The sequence below is a fragment of the Typopeltis vanoorti genome, chromosome 25 (genome assembly GCF_054136105.1).
Source record: "Typopeltis vanoorti isolate ZY-2024b chromosome 25, IOZ_Tvanoo_1.0, whole genome shotgun sequence".
NCBI lineage: Eukaryota > Metazoa > Arthropoda > Arachnida > Uropygi > Thelyphonidae > Typopeltis > Typopeltis vanoorti.
The window spans coordinates 13,255,856-13,273,706 of NC_143573.1; the positions used below are offsets into that span (position 1 = coordinate 13,255,856).

General features: G+C 37.3%; 1 protein-coding gene across 1 annotated transcript in view; it reads right to left on the reverse strand.

Moving 5' to 3' along the window:
- Positions 1 to 13,171, reverse strand: part of LOC150092549 (prenylcysteine oxidase 1-like) — an 83,976-nt gene extending 70,805 nt beyond the window's left edge. The window contains exon 1 of the mRNA XM_090414444.1: positions 12,420 to 13,171. Coding sequence (XP_090270570.1) covers positions 12,420 to 12,486 — 67 coding nt within the window. The 5' untranslated portion in view covers positions 12,487 to 13,171. The remainder of the gene's footprint in view (positions 1 to 12,419) is intronic.
- Positions 13,172 to 17,851: the final 4,680 nt, after the last annotated feature.

A 17,851-nucleotide genomic window follows, 5' to 3' on the forward strand; every position in this document is an offset into this window, starting at 1 on the left:
ATAATAATTATCTAAGATTTCTCTATAAATTGTCCATGCTCAACAGTTACACAACACTTTCCTTTTTTTTCTCTTTACTCTAATTGGGGAGATTATAACAAAATTCTGTACATTACCATCTCTTGGCAGGATTACCAGATCCGTCAATTCTGTTTACTGCTTTGTCTAGTACAATTCGATCCTTCTTTTGCCTTTAGTCCACGTGGTGGGTCATGGTGGTCATCCTGTTAGGCTTTACCGTGTGACAGGTGGTATGTTCACATCTCTCTGGATCTGTTGCCGGTCATTCTTGTCAGTGCTATCAGTTCGATAGTTGCTTTCTGCTATTTCACTCCAGGGAGATGTACAGCCAAGGTACTAGGACTATAGGTGACGACATCTAACGTCTCCGTACGGTCCAGAATCCATCAGGTACGGGAAGAGGTCAGGAACGAGCAGGTCCGAAGAAGAAAAAAAACTCGAAAAAAGGGTGCAAACTCCTTTTATTCTCTATCTTTGGCACGCTCTTTTTTGCTACATTTTTTCCACTCGTCCCCGTGCCCGTGAGATAATCCGTTACACTGGTTCTCCTCGTGCAGCGTTCTTTTCCAGGAATGCAAACTAGCACCGCTTTCCATGAAAGCTCTTGCCTTAAGCTATACGTTCAACTGAACGGCTCACACATGAACTTTGGACTTTTGCTTACATCTTATTCAATTATTCACTTTACATAGAATAAATACCCTTTTATAACTATATTCAACACTAAAATTCTTTACTTGATTTTGAATAGACAAGATTGCTTTTATAACTCTACATCAAAGTATTTACAACCCTACATACAGTTATTACTTATTTCTTTTTCTACTTAAGTGCAAGTTTTCTCTGTGTTGACCTATTAGACTTGTTAAATCTTGAATGAATAATTTCCTATAAAGTTTCCCCATTCAAGATCTAACAAAACATTACATATGCATATGATGATGTATGATGATCAGCATTGGTTTGTGAAAGATGGTTCTTGTTTTAGCAACCTGCTTATGTTTTATGATAAGGTGACAAATGTGTTGAATAAGGAAGATTCATATACAGTAATTTTTTTTTTTTTGGACTTTGCAAATTTGATTGATTAACATATAAGCTGCAGAAGATGAGATTAGATAGGCAGGTTGGTTAAATGGATTGAAGACTAGCTTTCTGAAAAATACCAGCAAATTGTGAATGATAGAGCAGTGTCTCAGAAAAAGAAGGTAACCAGTGGCATGCCTCAAGGTTCTGTTCTTGTTTCCCTACTTTAACTTATTTGTTAATGATATTATTATTACATAACACCTCTAGGGAGTCCAAAGACTCATCGAGTGAAGGTACCTACTCTACAACTCTCCGTCTCCACCAGTGCACTAACCGCAACTACCTTCATCATCTACACCAACACCATCTACTGCTGACCATCACCACTCTTATTTTCACGGACAATCACACACATCCATGACCACGGCAGGATTTGAACCCACAGTCTTTTGGCTTGAGAGTGAATACGTTAACCACTTGGCCAACCAGGCCAGAAAAAAAAAAAGGTTGGAAAAAGTTCCTCCAGTTGGTGACTAGACTCGAATTTAAGTCTATCTTTGAGGGGCTTAGCACTTAGCACAGAGAACTCAAGAGCCACTTCCACTGAGCTACATGGGCCTTCCACTTATTTCACTTATTGGTTGATGACACAAAGTCAGGTAGAATTATCAGTAGTAGTGCTGATGTTAATTCTCAAAAGGAAGATTTGAAGACTTTTAGCTTGGAGAAATGAGTGGGGTTGAGTTTTAATATTAATAAATGAAAAGGGTTACACTTTGGGATAGAGAGAGATATAGCTATGTACTGTACTGGTGGAGCTGTACTTCAGAAAGTAGATGAGATTCGGGATCTTGGAGTGATGGTAGACAGTGGACCGAAGTTCTGAGGGCACATCAAAGTGTTGCAAAGACTGCACATTGTATTGCTTCTATGATAAAAAATACATTGACATGCAGGGATAAGTGGTGGTGCCTTGGTTTCTATCATATCTCATGATAGAGACCTTCAAATAGTTAAGAAATTCTATCAGATTAATACAGATGGAATTATAAAAAGAGCAGATGTTAAGATGGGAAGAATGATATACCATCCTTGGAAGTTGTTGTTGTTGTTATTATTATTATTATTATTATTATTCCTTCCTGCTGTTCCACCAAGCGAAAGAACTCCCCAATGTCAACCGTGTAACTACTTCTCAACAGCTTAAAGTCTTAATCATCAACTCTCCTTCTATCTACCAACTCTGCAGACCACATTCCCTTGGCTGATCCTCATAACTAACATTGTACAGTCCTGAAACCATCTTTGTTATCTGCCTCTGTACCGTTCAAATCCTGGGGACCAAATTTGAGAAAAATAGTCTAAGTGTGGCCTGATCGGGGTCTTATACCCTGATCAGACCCAATGGAACAATAACTCTTTTATCTCTGCAGGTCAGCATCCTTCTAAGTATTGCAGCAATTCACTGGGTTATCTTCACCAATCTTTGCAAAATGCTCCCTGAATTGCAGGTTTCTATCAATCATCAACCCCCAGATCTCTTGTCTCCCCTTTTTCCTCCAGTACAGATCCTTCACTCGAGTATGCAGCCTCCCATCGATATATCCCAAACTTTAAGACTTTACATTTTGATGGATTAAACCAACATCCCCATTCATTTGCGCATCTGTCTAGTTTATTTAAATCCTCTTGCAGGGCTCTGCCACATCTGCACTATTACTAATAACCCTTCCCAGCTTCACATCATCTGCAAGCAACTGAATATCCCCTGTAATCCACTGACAATGTCATTGATAAAAAGGTTAAACAATGCAGGTCCCAGTACTGAGCCTTGTGAGACCCCACTTGTAACCTTCTGCCTCCTTGATACTGCTCAATAATATACAACTCTCTGATACCTATCAGATAGCTAATCTTGAATCCAGTTGACTAACCCAACATCTAAATCCATGTGCTGCAACTTAAATATCAGCTTATCGTGTGGCACCCTATCAAATGCCTTTGCAAAATCCAAAAAAATGACAGTATATGCCTTCCCCTCATCAACTGCTCTTGTCACTTTAATAAAAGGCAATCATATTACTAAAGCAAGAGCACCCCCTTTAACAAATCCATGTTGACTCTCACAAATAACATTACCCTCATCTGCCCAACACTGTATATGGTCCCTCACTAATAAGATCTTAACAACTACCGATGAAACACAAACTGGCCTAGAATTAGATACTTCCAGTCTGCTACCGTCTTTATGCAATGGCACTATCTTACCTTCCTTCCTTGGGTACCTTTCCCATAAGACTTTCATTGAAAAGCCATGTCAATGAAGTCAGTTCTTTAGCACATTCTCTCAAAACTCGTGGCAAAATTCCGGTTCCTTTGTTTTATTGCCATCCGGAGTGCTCAGTATTGGAAACACACTCTCCTCCTGAATGTCTAAACCTCAAACCTGCCCTATCCCTCTAGTATTAAAACATACTTCTCCAGGATGAAATATTCCAATAAAGTGTTCAATGAACAACTCTACTATGTCCTCTGCATCAGTCACTCTATTCCCATTTTTATCCCACAATGTCATTCTTCCACAATCATTTCTCCTTCTACTGGCCACATAGCTAAAAAATTCCCTAGGATTTTTTTTTGGATCTTAGTCTCTTCTCATATTCCAGTTTTGCCTTCCTCACCATACTAGTCATTCTCCTGGCCTGAGTTTTATATTATTCATGCATCTGCTCTCCACCCCTCTCCTTATATCTCTTCCATAATCTCTTTTTCACTTGCAGTTCCTGTTTGATATTGTTCATCCACTTTACACCAAATTGTGTCCGCTTCTTCACTCGTGGAATGCAGCTTACCATTGCTGCTAACAAATATTCCTTCACAATTTCCCAAGCACTAATGATATCTCAACCTTCCAATTCCACCTTCCATGGAACTGCCCCAAGTTGATATCTAAGACTATTATAATTGCCCACCTTATAGGAATAGGTTTTTACATGGAATAGTAGAAGAGTAAATTTTTTACATGGTGAGTTGATAGTGAGTGGAATGCATTGCTGGAGTGCATTATGAATGCGGGTAGTTCAAAGTTCATTATGATAGACATGTTGCTGGTTGAGTGGGCCTCCCATGAGTCTAATGACTACTCCATTAATGTTACCAAAATAATAATAATAATAATAATGAAAATAGGATTCAGTGAATCGTAAGACCATGGAAAAAATTAAAAGATGGATAATGCTTCACTGTAAAGCCAAACACTATTCATCTTTTGCAATGTAATGTACTTTTTTATTGCATCATTCCTACTCCATTAATGTTACCAAAATAATAATAATAATGAAAATACGATTCAGTGAATCATAAGACCATGGAAGAAATTAAAAGATGGACAATGCTTGGCTGTAAAGCCAAGCACTATTCATCTTTTGCAATGTAATGTACTTTTTTATACATCATTCCTATTGCAATTCTATAAAATATCAAGAAATTCCTATTCCTTATATAAAACAAATTTGATAGAGAGATAAAGAGTAGCATATGGCATGGCAGAATCAAGGATATGCCATGCCTGTACTTGAGGCATGGAGCTGAAATCCAAATTCCTCCCAAGTACTTGCACAGAGGGCTCTACATTTTTGCCACTGCTATTAAATCTCTATGTTACTGATACAAGGAATGATATAAGGACAAATATCCAATTGATATTTGTCCTTATATCAATCCAGTTGATAATGTAAAACTAGGTGGCATAACAGGTAATAAAGTTGCTGCAGAGATTCTGCAGAATGTTTTAGACTGATAGCATGAGCAAGAAGGGCCAGATTCATGCATAAACTAGACAAGCTATAGCTTACAGTCTCTTGTAACAAAGTTGGCCTCTGTAACTTTACTAAAATAGAATTTATTTAGTAGAAGGGGGGGGGCTCTTAAAAATTATAGCCTACAGCTACCACAACCTCAAATCCAGCCCAGTGATGTTATCAGTTTAATGTAGCAAAATGTAAAGTTATGCACTTTGGAATGAAAAGATTACAAGCTGTGCATTACACTGACAGAACTGAACTGTAGGAAACTGACAAGACTGGGGATTTGGAAGTGATAATGGACAGCAATTGGAGTTCAAAGGACCTACTGCAAAAATGAGGTATTTTGCCAACTCTGTCTGGATACTGAAAAGCACACTGGCAAACAGAGATGAGGATATTATTATCCTTCTTTATAAGTCTTCCACAGACCACACTGGACTACTGTGCACACAGATTCAGTTGCACTGGTTTCTTGGGGATGAGGATGCAGTGGAGAGGACCCTGTTTAACATGAGTCATGCAACAGGCATGAGATTAGTCCCAAAGAGAGTGAAAAGTGGGAAAAAAATTCTGCAACAACAATTTTTTTTTCTCCGACTTTTCTGATACACTTTCTGTTGAACCAGGGCTTGGAAAGCAGATGAGGATTTGGGCTAAAATGGGAGATGAAGGCCTTCATGCCACTGAGGATAATTTGTTTGACTCATTCAGAGCAGATGTTGGGGTGAGATAATTTGAAGCAATAGTCAAACAAGGGAGTAGAAGTTCCAGAGTTCATCCCTATTTGGCACCTCTGTTGTACTGGAGGATGTGAAGTCAGAGTGGCTTCAGGAAGGGAGTTCTGAGAGTGAGAGAGAGAGAGAGAGAGAAGGTGTGTACAAGACTGTTGTCTGAGCTGCTAGAAGGGAAGGTGAACTCTATGGAATATTTGGAGGGAGAATAAACTGGTTAAAATGAGATTCAAAGTACTGAGGAAGCAAAGAGGGTTGTCAAGAATTTGTGTAAGTAGATAAACATTGTGCATTAGGTCAATGCACATTGTTTATGGACAAAGATTTCTGCCTCTCATCCAGCTTGGTCGGTGGTGTCAGAAAAAAGGAGCCAGTTGAAATTATGGATGTTAGGATGCATAGGACGATGACCTGACCTTACTATCTGGAAATTACTCGACCATCTGTAATGGCTGAATTACAGATGGTCGAGTTTCGTGGAATGTGAAGAGGTCTAAGTTATCAGAGTTTGGAGAATGGTAAATGCAGCAGACGAATATTACTAGATGGTGCAAGAAAATTGAGCCAGAGGAAGTTCAAAGGAGAGGATTTAAAATTATCTACTCTCTGACATGCAATTCTGATCTCAGAAAGACAGCGGTAACACCCTTGTGTCAAAAGGAATTGTGAAGTGTGTAATTTCGACATTGGAGGTGGACAATAGTGGGTGTAGATGCTGTTTGGGTGTCTGTCAAGAGTAAGAGGTCTGGTCTGGATGACTATAAGTGATGGTGAATATCATTTATGTCGTGTTAATGATATGGATATTAGTAAAGTGGATATGAAAGTGATTTTTTAATAAGATTCTAATTACTAAACCAGAATTAGTTTATGAGGGAGATTCCTTTTTGTTGCAGCATCATTGTCATTGTTCTGTAAGGTTCATCATTAGTTCATCATGGTAAGATGGAAAAACAGAGTAGGGATGTATAGTGAGAGAAAACAGACTCTTGGACATGACATCCATACAGAGAGTGATCAGTCTTCTTCCTATAACATGGCCTCAACAGTGTCTCTCACATACCACTCTCCATGTATGAACTGGCAGAGTATGTGGCAACAAGATTATGTGCCAGATGATGGGAAGCCTCGTGACTCATTACTAACAGGTTTGGGCCCATTCAATAACTGTCAGCTGGCCTGTGGCACCACCATTTTAACTGATGTATCCTCAAAATGGAGGTCATGAGTTTCCAAACTATGTATGGTGTGACCTTGAAGAATGTTGTTCTCATTGCATAAAGAAGAGCAGAAGGACAAAAACCAGAATCCCTGCTTTGAACATCAAGAAGATTAGGCTACTTCAGGTCTCCAATAAGCTGCATGGTGGTATTTCACTATGCAGTGAAGGTTATCTACCACCTAGTGGTCTAGTTGGTATTTCCTCCAACTAAGAAGATATCCCTTTACAGTCGGAATACTTGTTGGTTTTTCCAGCGTTCCTTTTATGGAAAAAGGCTATGAAAAGGCAAGGTTGGCTTGACAGGAGGAGTCAGTATATTGGGCACTGCCTGCCCATTAGAGGCCTGATATATAGAAATGGAGGTGCATAGAGTCTTTCACAAGATAGGAAGAAGAATAAAAAAAATAAATTAAAAAAAAAAAAAGGGAGGGAGGAAGAAAGTATTGCTAGCTACTGCAGAGAAATTGTGCATGCTAAGGATACAGATGAAAAATGGGATCATGTGTGATAGCTTTGAAAATGTTTAGGATAAACATAAAATAAATGGAAGAGTAAGTATGGTATGGTGGGAAAAAAAACAGTATGAACTTCGACACCTTCAGTCCATAATATATATTGTTGTAGTTATTCATTATTTTATTTTTATTGTGTGTGTGTATATGTGTACCATACTGTATAATAGCAAATTATTGCAAGCTAAAGAATGTTCAGGACAATGATTGCAAAATGTTTAGCCCTAAACATTTTGCAATCATTGTCCTGAACATTCTTGAACTCTTTTTACTTGCCAAATTAATTTGGCAAGTAAAAAGAGGATGATCCCAATGGGGGATTTTAATTATAGAAAAATGGATTGGAAGAGGAAATAGTGTAAACAAAGAGAAAGAATTTCAAGAGTTTCAGAGGAATAACTACCTCATGCAAAGTGAGTTGGATGCAACAGAATGTGATTATGAATAACATATCAATACCTACCATTAGCAGTCATGAGGTACTTGCTTAGGAGGTAGTCAATGGGATAGGGAAAGTGATCAGAACACACCTAATATGGACACTGTACAACTATATACAAAACGTTAGGTGAATAAATAATGTAAGAGTGAAATGGATGAACAGTGCAATTAGGCAAGCAGTGTGGGAAGTGTTACGGAGGAAATATAACATCAGTGTATTCAGATGCTTGAGGAGTATAAAATACAAGAGCAGCTGGAATAGTAAGAAGCAAGGTTTAAAAAAAAAAAAATAAAAAAAAAAAAAAACAATATGAGAGGAGACCAGACAGGCCAAAAGAAACTTAAAGAATTATTCTGCTAAGTGGCATGCAAGAGAAGGAACAGTTAAGGAATGCTTTCATTGATGAATAGCACTGTTAACAAGGTGACCACAGCAATAATAGATAAACTAATCAATGAGCACATTGTTAATGTATATCATACCAGTGTGAATGAAAAAAAGCTAAAAGTGAAAGAACTAAAAGAATGAAGTGCTGAGTAGGTTAATGTTAAAAAGGTAGAAGGACTACCACATTTTTAGGGAATATGCAAAAGCATTAACAGTGCTGTTGATCTAGTTGTTTAACACTCTTGCATTAGGGTGAATCCAAAGGAGTAAAAAGAGAAGAATAAAAATGCTGCCTGTGCTCAAAAGTAGTGCAATGACAGATGTTTCCAATATAAAAGAGTCTGTATATTTGCAGTTGTGTTTATGGTACTGGTTAGGAATATCATACATGCATAATAAATATAGGATTCCCAATTCCATCAGTGGTTCAGTGATAGGCACAGCTTGCTTTAGATGTGCCCATCACTGAACAATTTACTTGCATTTTATGATAAGGGAAACTCGTTGGTTTTATGTTTATATGTAGACCTGCAAACTTTCAAAAACAGATCCAACAGAAAAATGTGGCTAATACTTATTGCTTTATTGTGTATATTCTGGCCAGTTTGCCTGTTTTGCAGGATGAAAAACCCAAGTTTCCAGGAGAAGAAACCCTGCTGCCTCTGTATGTGACCAGTTATCTCACCTTCAGATGGAAAGCCCTGATAAAGGTTCTTGACATCCTAAGCTAGAACCAAAGTCTTTCCAACCAAAGGACAACATTGAAACCGACTGAGCTATGGAAACCTCAACCCATATACAGGGTGGCCATGAATAAAGAGGTATTCAAAGCCTTAGCATGTGGATTGGAATTACTTAAACAATAATGGCTAGAAGAGACACAACAAATCAATTTTTGTGTTCATATAACTTAGATGTGGTTCAATATGTCCTCCTTTCAGATGTTCAAAGAACTGCATTTTGTGAACGACATTTTCTATAGCAGAACCCAACACACCTGCATTGATTTGCCTCACATGCTGCATTATTCTGTCTTTCAAGGTTGCTATATCAGTAACATGTCCTTCATACATCATGCATTTCAGATAGCCCCACAACCAATATGGAGTGGTGCTCCATCCTGCATGAATATGATATGAGTCAAGACATTTTTGCTACTGCAGTTGCAAATCAACAAAGTTGCACAGCATCTCTCGATATCTCACAACAGAGATGGTACAAGTCACTGGTCCTATCAGGTAAAGTTCTCCGAAAAAATACGGACCGATAATAAACGATACAGTGAAACCACACCACACTGTGACTTTCAGTAAGTGTAAAGGGGTCTGTTGGAACACGAAAGCTATTTGCAGCCCAAATGCAGTAATTGTGTCAGTTAACATTACTGTTCAGATAAATATGTGCCTCATCACTCCACAAGATTTTCCATGTTCATGCATCATCCACCTCCATTCAAGCTAAGAACATAAGGGCGAACTGCAGTTGAGTTTCTGCACTATGAAGAAAAGCCTGAGTATGGGAGATCTTGTAGGGGAAAAACCTCAGCATTTGACACAGGATTTTCCACAGAGTTGACTATGCCATATCCATTTGCATTGATATTGCTGGAGTACTGCTGGACTTATAGTGCCAAATGTCACCTACTATTATTTATCTTTTGTAAATAAAAACCCCATGTTCTAGAGTATACTTGCACCAAGTTTGTTGAAAGTTTTTCCACTTGGTTATATAATACCAGGTGCAAACCTTGTTTGCTTACACTTGGATAAAGGATTAAAACTAAATTTATTATATTCTAACCAAGTGGAAAAAAACTTCCAACATCTTTCTCTAAATCCAGAGTAATTTAATAATAAGGTGAGACACCTTTTGGCAACTGATATAGGTAAATATGACTTCTCCATTGCTTCCACCTTAGTATCATCACCTCTGGGTCTGGCTCCCACTGATGAAACCTCAATAAAGGTTGAAACCGGTCTGGGTAGTGGCCCTTCCCTTAATGCATAGCATTATACATGTCTGCAAGGAGATGTGCTTGGCATTATGGGAGATACTAAGACAAATAGTGGTACAGCTTGGTCCAACTTTGCCACGAGTAGCATCAGTCCTGAAGATACTTCAGGTGCAAACTTTGTTTGCTTAGACCTGGATAAAGGATTAAACTAAATTTATTGGTTATACTAAATTAAAGATGACAAAAAGTTATATTTTTGGATTAATCCTTTATCCAAGTGTATGCAAACAAAGTTTGCAAGTTAAGTTGCTTCATGATAGGGCTACTTGTATATAAAAGCTAATGACTTAACATCAATTGCCTTAGTATCCCATAATGCAATGCACATATCCTTACAAACATGTATAATGTTTGTAAGGATATAAACATGTATAATGCTTTTCATTATGGGAAGAGCTACTACCCTGACTGGTTTCGACCTTTTCATGTGAAGTCATTAGCTTATATATATATATATATATATATATGTGTGTGTGTGTGTGTGAGTAGCCTACTCATGATGTAACTTCATGAGCAAACTTTGTTTGCATATACTTAAATAAAGGATTAAGCCAAGAATATAACTTCTTGACATCTTTAATTTATATTATAACCAAATGGAAAATTTTTCAACATCTATCTCTAATAATGAGTATTTTAATAATAAGATGTGACATCTTTTGACTACTTGTATATGGCAATATGACTTCTGCATTACTATAACTTTGGTATCACTTCTGGCTCCCACTGATGAGACTTCAATAAAGGTCAAAACCAGTCTGAGTAGTGGCTTTTCCCATAATGCAAAGCATTATGATGATTTGTACTTTGCATTATAGGATACTAAGGCAACTGATGTGAAGTCATTAGCCTCTATATATATACACGTAGCTCAGTATTCTTGTGTAGAGGCTTAAGTGCTGTGAGGACATTATGTTGGAGATTTAATGGATTTTTTACAACACTCAAAAAGAATTAAAATAGAATTTAATGCTTCCTATATTTCGTCCTAGTCACTAGGACATCTACGGGGATTACAAAGACAATTAATGTAACATGCACACAAAAACTTACAATACTAAGCCCAACCACGTGGGTGACAATAAAGTCCTATCTAGGTGGAGCGCCCTCTAAGGGCAGTAGTAGGTGGCTTGGAATGTAAGGTGGGACCTCTGGTGATGACTGTTTCCCAAATCTTCGGAAGCTTAATGCAACCGTATTTGTTAAGATTTGGTTGGTTTCTGAGAGCTGCTGCTGCTTCTAAGAAAAGTCTCTCTTTCTTGAATTTGCTGTGTGGTGGAGCATGGTGGTTTTCTTCCATGATACTCTGTGGGTAGTGTCCAAAACATGGTCAGCCAAGCCTGAATGCCCTGAGAGGGCGCTCCACCTATATAGGACTTTGTCACCCACGAGGTTGGGCTTAGTCTTGTAAGTTTTTGTGTGCATGTTACATTAATTGTCTTTGTAATCCCCGTAGATGTCCTAGTGACTAGGACGAAATATAGGAAGCATTAAAATCTATTTTAATTCTTTTTGAGTGTTGTAAAAAATCCATTAAACCTCCAACATAACGTAGCTCAGTAGTGAAGTGACTTCATGTGCAAACTTTTTTTGCACACACACAATTAGATAAAGAGTTAACCCAAGAATATAATTTCTTGGCATGTTTAATTTACACCAAGTTTTGATGAATTTTATTCAAGACATTTTTCACTACAAGGCTCTGAATGCCCCCTCTTTAATTATGGTCACTCTGTATAGTGATATTTCTGGAGTATTATGCTAGTATATCAAACCTCAGCAGCAAACAGTACTCTAAATACTAGTGAAGAGTACTGTACTCTTTGCTGGGAGAGCATTTTTCTATTTGTTATTATTTTCATTCAGCTACATTAGAACATTAACTTTTTTTTTATGTTCTGCTCTCATAGGATGATATTACCAAACTTAAGTAATATTACTGCACTAAGCCAGATGGGATAATAGTATATTGATGCACCTGTAAAGCTAATAGTGGTGAGATTTTATTACAAAGGATTAAAAAAAAAATACAAAAGCATAGCAACTTGGTAATAATCAGATAAATTTGCTGAATGTAGTTTAATGCATGCAAGGTGCAGGGTCAACTAAAACAAAACAAAACCTCCTTCATTCCAAGGTACAGAGTTTCAACTTAAAGTGTCTAAGGTACTAAAAAATGAGTTAGTAATTTCAGACCTGTAGTGTTCTGGAGTAATTTAATTTAAATCTTTAGATATAAAGACAAACATTCATACCAATCCTGGGTGAGGATGAGGCCGCTAGCATCACATGAAAGGATATCAACATGATATGAATATTCATATCCTCCAGTTTACAGGAATACAGTATTTATTATTATTTCGTGACACCTCCAAAAGATTCATAGGGCAAGGGCACCGACTCTACAACTCTCCGTCTCCATCATCTACATCACCGCCATCTACCTGCTTATCACCACTAGTATTTTTGTCTGTAAATTGCGTGGGTCCTAAAGGTTGATTTGTGTGTATGCGGGATAAAAAAAACCCTAGTTCCGGGAGAAAAAATCCTGCTACCTTCGTATGAGATCGTCTAACTCATCTTCAATTGAAAAAAAAAAAAAAAAAACATTAAAGATTCCTCCCGTCACGACGAGAATCGAACTCAGGCCTTTTCCAGTCGAAGGGGACCGCAACAACCTTCGGGGAAAAGATGCTACTAATAGTTATAACGAAATTTCAGCTTCCGTGATTGTTGTTTCCCATTGTAGAAAAATGAAAACTTTCGGAATTGAAAAAATTGGAATAATCTAACAAATTTAACATTAAAATAGTGTTATTTATACAAGTAAATAGTTACAAGCACAGCGCGGAGGTAGAAATCGACTTCATAGAAATTGTGAAGAGGTAAATGCAATAAAACAAATTGCAAGTAGTTCCATATTTTTTACATGGGCATTTAGAAGTAAATGTAAATGCAACTAGAAGCGTGCAATTAGTTCCGTATTTTTTTTAAGTATAAAGCAGTTATTCTTAACCTTCTTTTACCTCGCGCCCCATTTACAACTATTTGTGTGGCTTGACGCCCCCTACTCAACTTTACAAAAGCTTAATTCCAATAAGATAATTATAATTTATTATTAGGCAAACCTAAATTACCATCAACATATTTGAATTGATCAAAAAAAAAAAAAAATCAGCTAACGCCTTTTTATTCCCGTATATACGGGAGTAGGCGAGGCCATTTAGCCCTATCTAACTTTTGGAGATTGAGTGGGCAGTTCAATCTCCACTGGTACCCAATCAGAGACAGATGGCCCAAGGCTATCACTAATTAAGCGGTACGCAGTGAAGAGAGACGGCTCAAATGTGCCGCCATCTCGTGGTCTCTAACCCTAACACAATATATTTAATGTCTGAAATAATGTGGGTTCTACGGTCGATTTTCTTGAGTTTACAGGACGAAAAACCCGAGTTTCCGGGAGGAAAAACCTGCTTGCCCGTGCCAGAGATCGACTAACTCGGGAACCGGTCGAAAAAAGGCTTAGAAAAATTTCCTCTAGTCGCCGACTAGACTCGAAACGAAGACTTCCTTCGTGCGGCCTAGCGCGGTGGTGTGCAAACGTCACATCCACTGAGCTACACAGGCTCTGATAGTTAATTAAAAATTAATTACTTCGATACAAATTAATTTTTACTCAAAAAAAAGGATGTAAAATACTGTACTCAATAAGCTAGTCATTAAGGGCTACCCTGAGCCTGATGAGATCCTGCTTATTTTTCAATATCGGGTTCAATGTTCGCCAAAGTCTCCTCCATCACTTATTTGCTCTATGTCGCTGCTTAGCTAACAATTGCAATACCATGCTGAATCCTTTCTCGACCCAGGTATTATTATTATTATTATTATTATTATTATTATTATTCAAAAATAAAAAGAAAATCAGCTAACGCCTTTTTATTCCCGTATATACGGGAATAATAATTTTCAATTACTATATACGGGAGTAGGCGAGGCCATTTAGCCCTATCTAACTTTTTGGAGACTGAGTGGGCAGTTCAATCTCCACTGGTACCCAATCAGAGACAGATGGCCCAAGGCTATCACTAATTAAGCGGTACGCAGTGAAGAGAGACGGCTCAAATGTGCCGCCATCTCGTGGTCTCTAACCCTAACACAATATATTTAATGTCTGAAATAATGTGGGTTCTACGGTCGATTTTCTTGAGTTTACAGGACGAAAAACCCGAGTTTCCGGGAGAAAAAACCCACTTGCCCGTGCCAGAGATCGACTAACTCGGGAACCGGTCGAAAAAAGGCTTAGAAAAATTTCCTCTAGTCGCCGACTAGACTCGAAACCAAGACTTCCTGCGGCCTAGCGCGGTGGTGTGCAAACGCCACATCCACCGAGCTACACAGGCTATATATTATTATTATTATTATTATTATTATTATTATTATTATTATTATTATTATTATTATTATTATTATTATTATTATTATTATTATTATTATTATTATTATTATTATTATTATTGATACCTCCAGAGCCTGTGTAGCTCAGTGGATGTGGCGTTTGCTCACCACCGCGCTAGGCCGCACGAAGGAAGTCTTGGTTTCGAGTCTAGTCGGCGACTAGAGGAAATTTTTCTAAGCCTTTTTTCGACCGGTTCCCGAGTTAGTCGATCTCTGGCACGGGCAAGCAGGTTTTTCCTCCCGGAAACTCGGGTTTTTCGTCCTGTAAACTCAAGAAAATCGACCGTAGAACCCACATTATTTCAGACATTAAATATATTGTGTTAGGGTTAGAGACCACGAGATGGCGGCACATTTGAGCCGTCTCTCTTCACTGCGTACCGCTTAATTAGTGATAGCCTTGGGCCATCTGTCTCTAATTGGGTACCAGTGGAGATTGAACTGCCCACTCAGTCTCCAAAAAAAGTTAGATAGGGCTAAATGGCCTCGCCTACTCCCGTATATACGGGAATAAAAAGGCGTTAGCTGATTTTTTTTTTTTTGATACCTCCAAGGAGTCCAAAAACTCATCGCAGGAGGACACCTACAACTGTCTCAACCACTATGCCGAGCCTCTACTGGGAATCATCTCCATCAACGCCATCTACCGCCCACCACCACAACAACTAGTATGAAGAAGGAAAAGCAATGAGCAGTAAATTTATTTGTTGCCAAATATGAGGATACATGCATTGCATGTTTGGCCAGAATCTTTCATATCTACACTGTTAAAATTGTACTTAAGCTTCAAAATAATTTTTAAGTCAATAAATTTCCCACACAAATTTGAATGAACAGAACTGGAATCAGAAAGAAATGGATTTATGATCCAATCGGGTATTTTAAGCTCATCGAAGTCTTTCAATCTGATCATGAAGTCTTCTTTCACTGTCGGAAGATAGGAACAATAACATTCCAAATTTGTATCTAATATTAAATCGTCATATATTATTTGTAGACTTGGGAACTGCAGAAAATCTCGTCTTGCAATGCACTGCTCATAGAATGCTAATTTGCTGATATAAGCGTTTATAATTTCCTTTGCTTAAATAAGATTCAGGTTACTTCCCTGCAATTTAACGTTAACCTCATTTAATTTGGTGAAAATATCGGAAAGATATGAGAGGTCAACCTTTTCCTCTTTCAGAACATCACACATGTTCTCATCAGATGAATTAAGAAATTCCAAAACAGTATCCGAGAAATCATTAAAGCGTCGCAGATAGTTGCAATGTTCAGTTTCCCTTTGAGAGCCATTTAACTTCGGTGTGAAGCAAAATACTCTTAAATTCTTCTTCATTTTCATGGCAAAGTTCCCGAAAAATACGGGTATCCAATGACTAGGCTTTTATTTTATACACTAACATCATCCAAAGTCTTACATAGTCTGCCACTGAGTTTTCAGCTAAGTGCTGTCTATGAAAAATGCAGTAAATTGTACAGATATTTGGAACTGCTTCTTTTAAATGTGTTATAAATCACGGTGATGACCAACCATAGTTGGTTCTCCATCAATTGCATATGCAATAATATTTGTGATAGGAATGGTTAGCATTAAAAAAAGTCTTTAACAACCTTCAAAATTGTAGAACCTTTCGTGTCAATTTTCATTTGTTCAGCAAACAGAAACTATTCAATAATTTCTTCATTAGTATTTATATAACGCACTTAGGCCATTACCAAAGCTTCGTTATCAAGTAAAGTTGTCTCATCAAGCTGCAAAGAAAATTCTATGGTTTTTAAATCATCACAAAGTCCTTTTTCAATTTCAATGTCCTTTGCCATTTCGTCAATACTGAACTATTGCTGAGAGGAATTGACGACTTCATGTTGCTTTTACCTGGGCTACTGATCTGGTCTAAAACTTCATTTATAGCCGATAAGGTGAAAGTTTCGCCAATAGTATGTGACTTTCACATTTGGCAATTAATTTTGAAAGTTTATAAGACACAACAAGTGTTTTCTCTTGTTGGTTCTTTTGTTTTGCAACCAACACTTTAAGTCCAGGACGATTTTTAAATTTAGTCTATAATTCACGAAAGTACTCCACATTCATTTTTTGCTATATTTGAATGCTTTGTTCTTAAATGCTCGATCAATCTAGAAGTCTTCATTCCTTCTTTTGAGAAGGTTTTTTTTTTATATTAAGCACATTGGTAACTGCTGATTATTTATAGACTGAATAATTCCAAATTTTAAATATTCACTTGGATATTGAAGACACTTTCTTTTTTCACTCATTTTAATGGGCAACACTGTAGATGCTTCACTGCTATACAATATCAACGACATGCGCCACATGATGCAACACGCTAGATTTAATCTGCAAACTAGGCTTGTTAGATAGGAGTTAGGAAGAATAGCAGATAAAGCTTATAAAAGTAGTGGATTCTGCTAAAAATATCGCAAGTGAATAATTTTCAATGTAGAGAATTCATACTAAAAAGTAACTCAATTACTTGACTTTCAATAAAAAAAATTCTAAAAAATAAAAACAAATAAATAAGCAGTGAATGAATTTGAACAGTATTGCCAGACATGACAATATTATTATTATTATTATTACATAATACAAAACATGCATTTAAAAATACGAAATTAACTGCATGCTCCAGATTTTCCATAAAGCCAAACTGACAATTTATACCTCCGAGCTCGTTCAATAGGATTTCATGGCCAGTGAACACCTAAATAAATGCCGTTTTTAAAGTATTGAAATTGCACACATCTTCTTCATTTGCGTTTAATTATTTCTTTATTTACACCTCCTGTTTTTAAGTGATCAAATATCAGTTAGCAATTTAAGCAATTTAATTATCGCTAGGAGATGTCAGACACATTTAGCCCTAACTTTGGGAAATGGATGGGCAGTTGTTTTCAATCAATCTTATGATAATTGATAACAGAGATTATGTTACTGAGAATTTTAAAGTCAAGAAAAGAATACAGCAGACACCTACCACAGTTCATGATCCAGAGTCCTAACTTGTACTATTGTATTAAATGGCGATTTAACAACGGTCGGTTCTCCGCGTTGTGGGTTAAAAACGAAATTTCGAGAAAAACCAAACTTGCTCCAGGATGCTGACTGGCAAAAGGCCTTTTTCCAGCAAGCAGAAGTGAAAGAATTCCGATATTTATCTCCAGCAATATAATGTTAGAGGAGCAGAACATTTTATTTTCTGAAAGAATG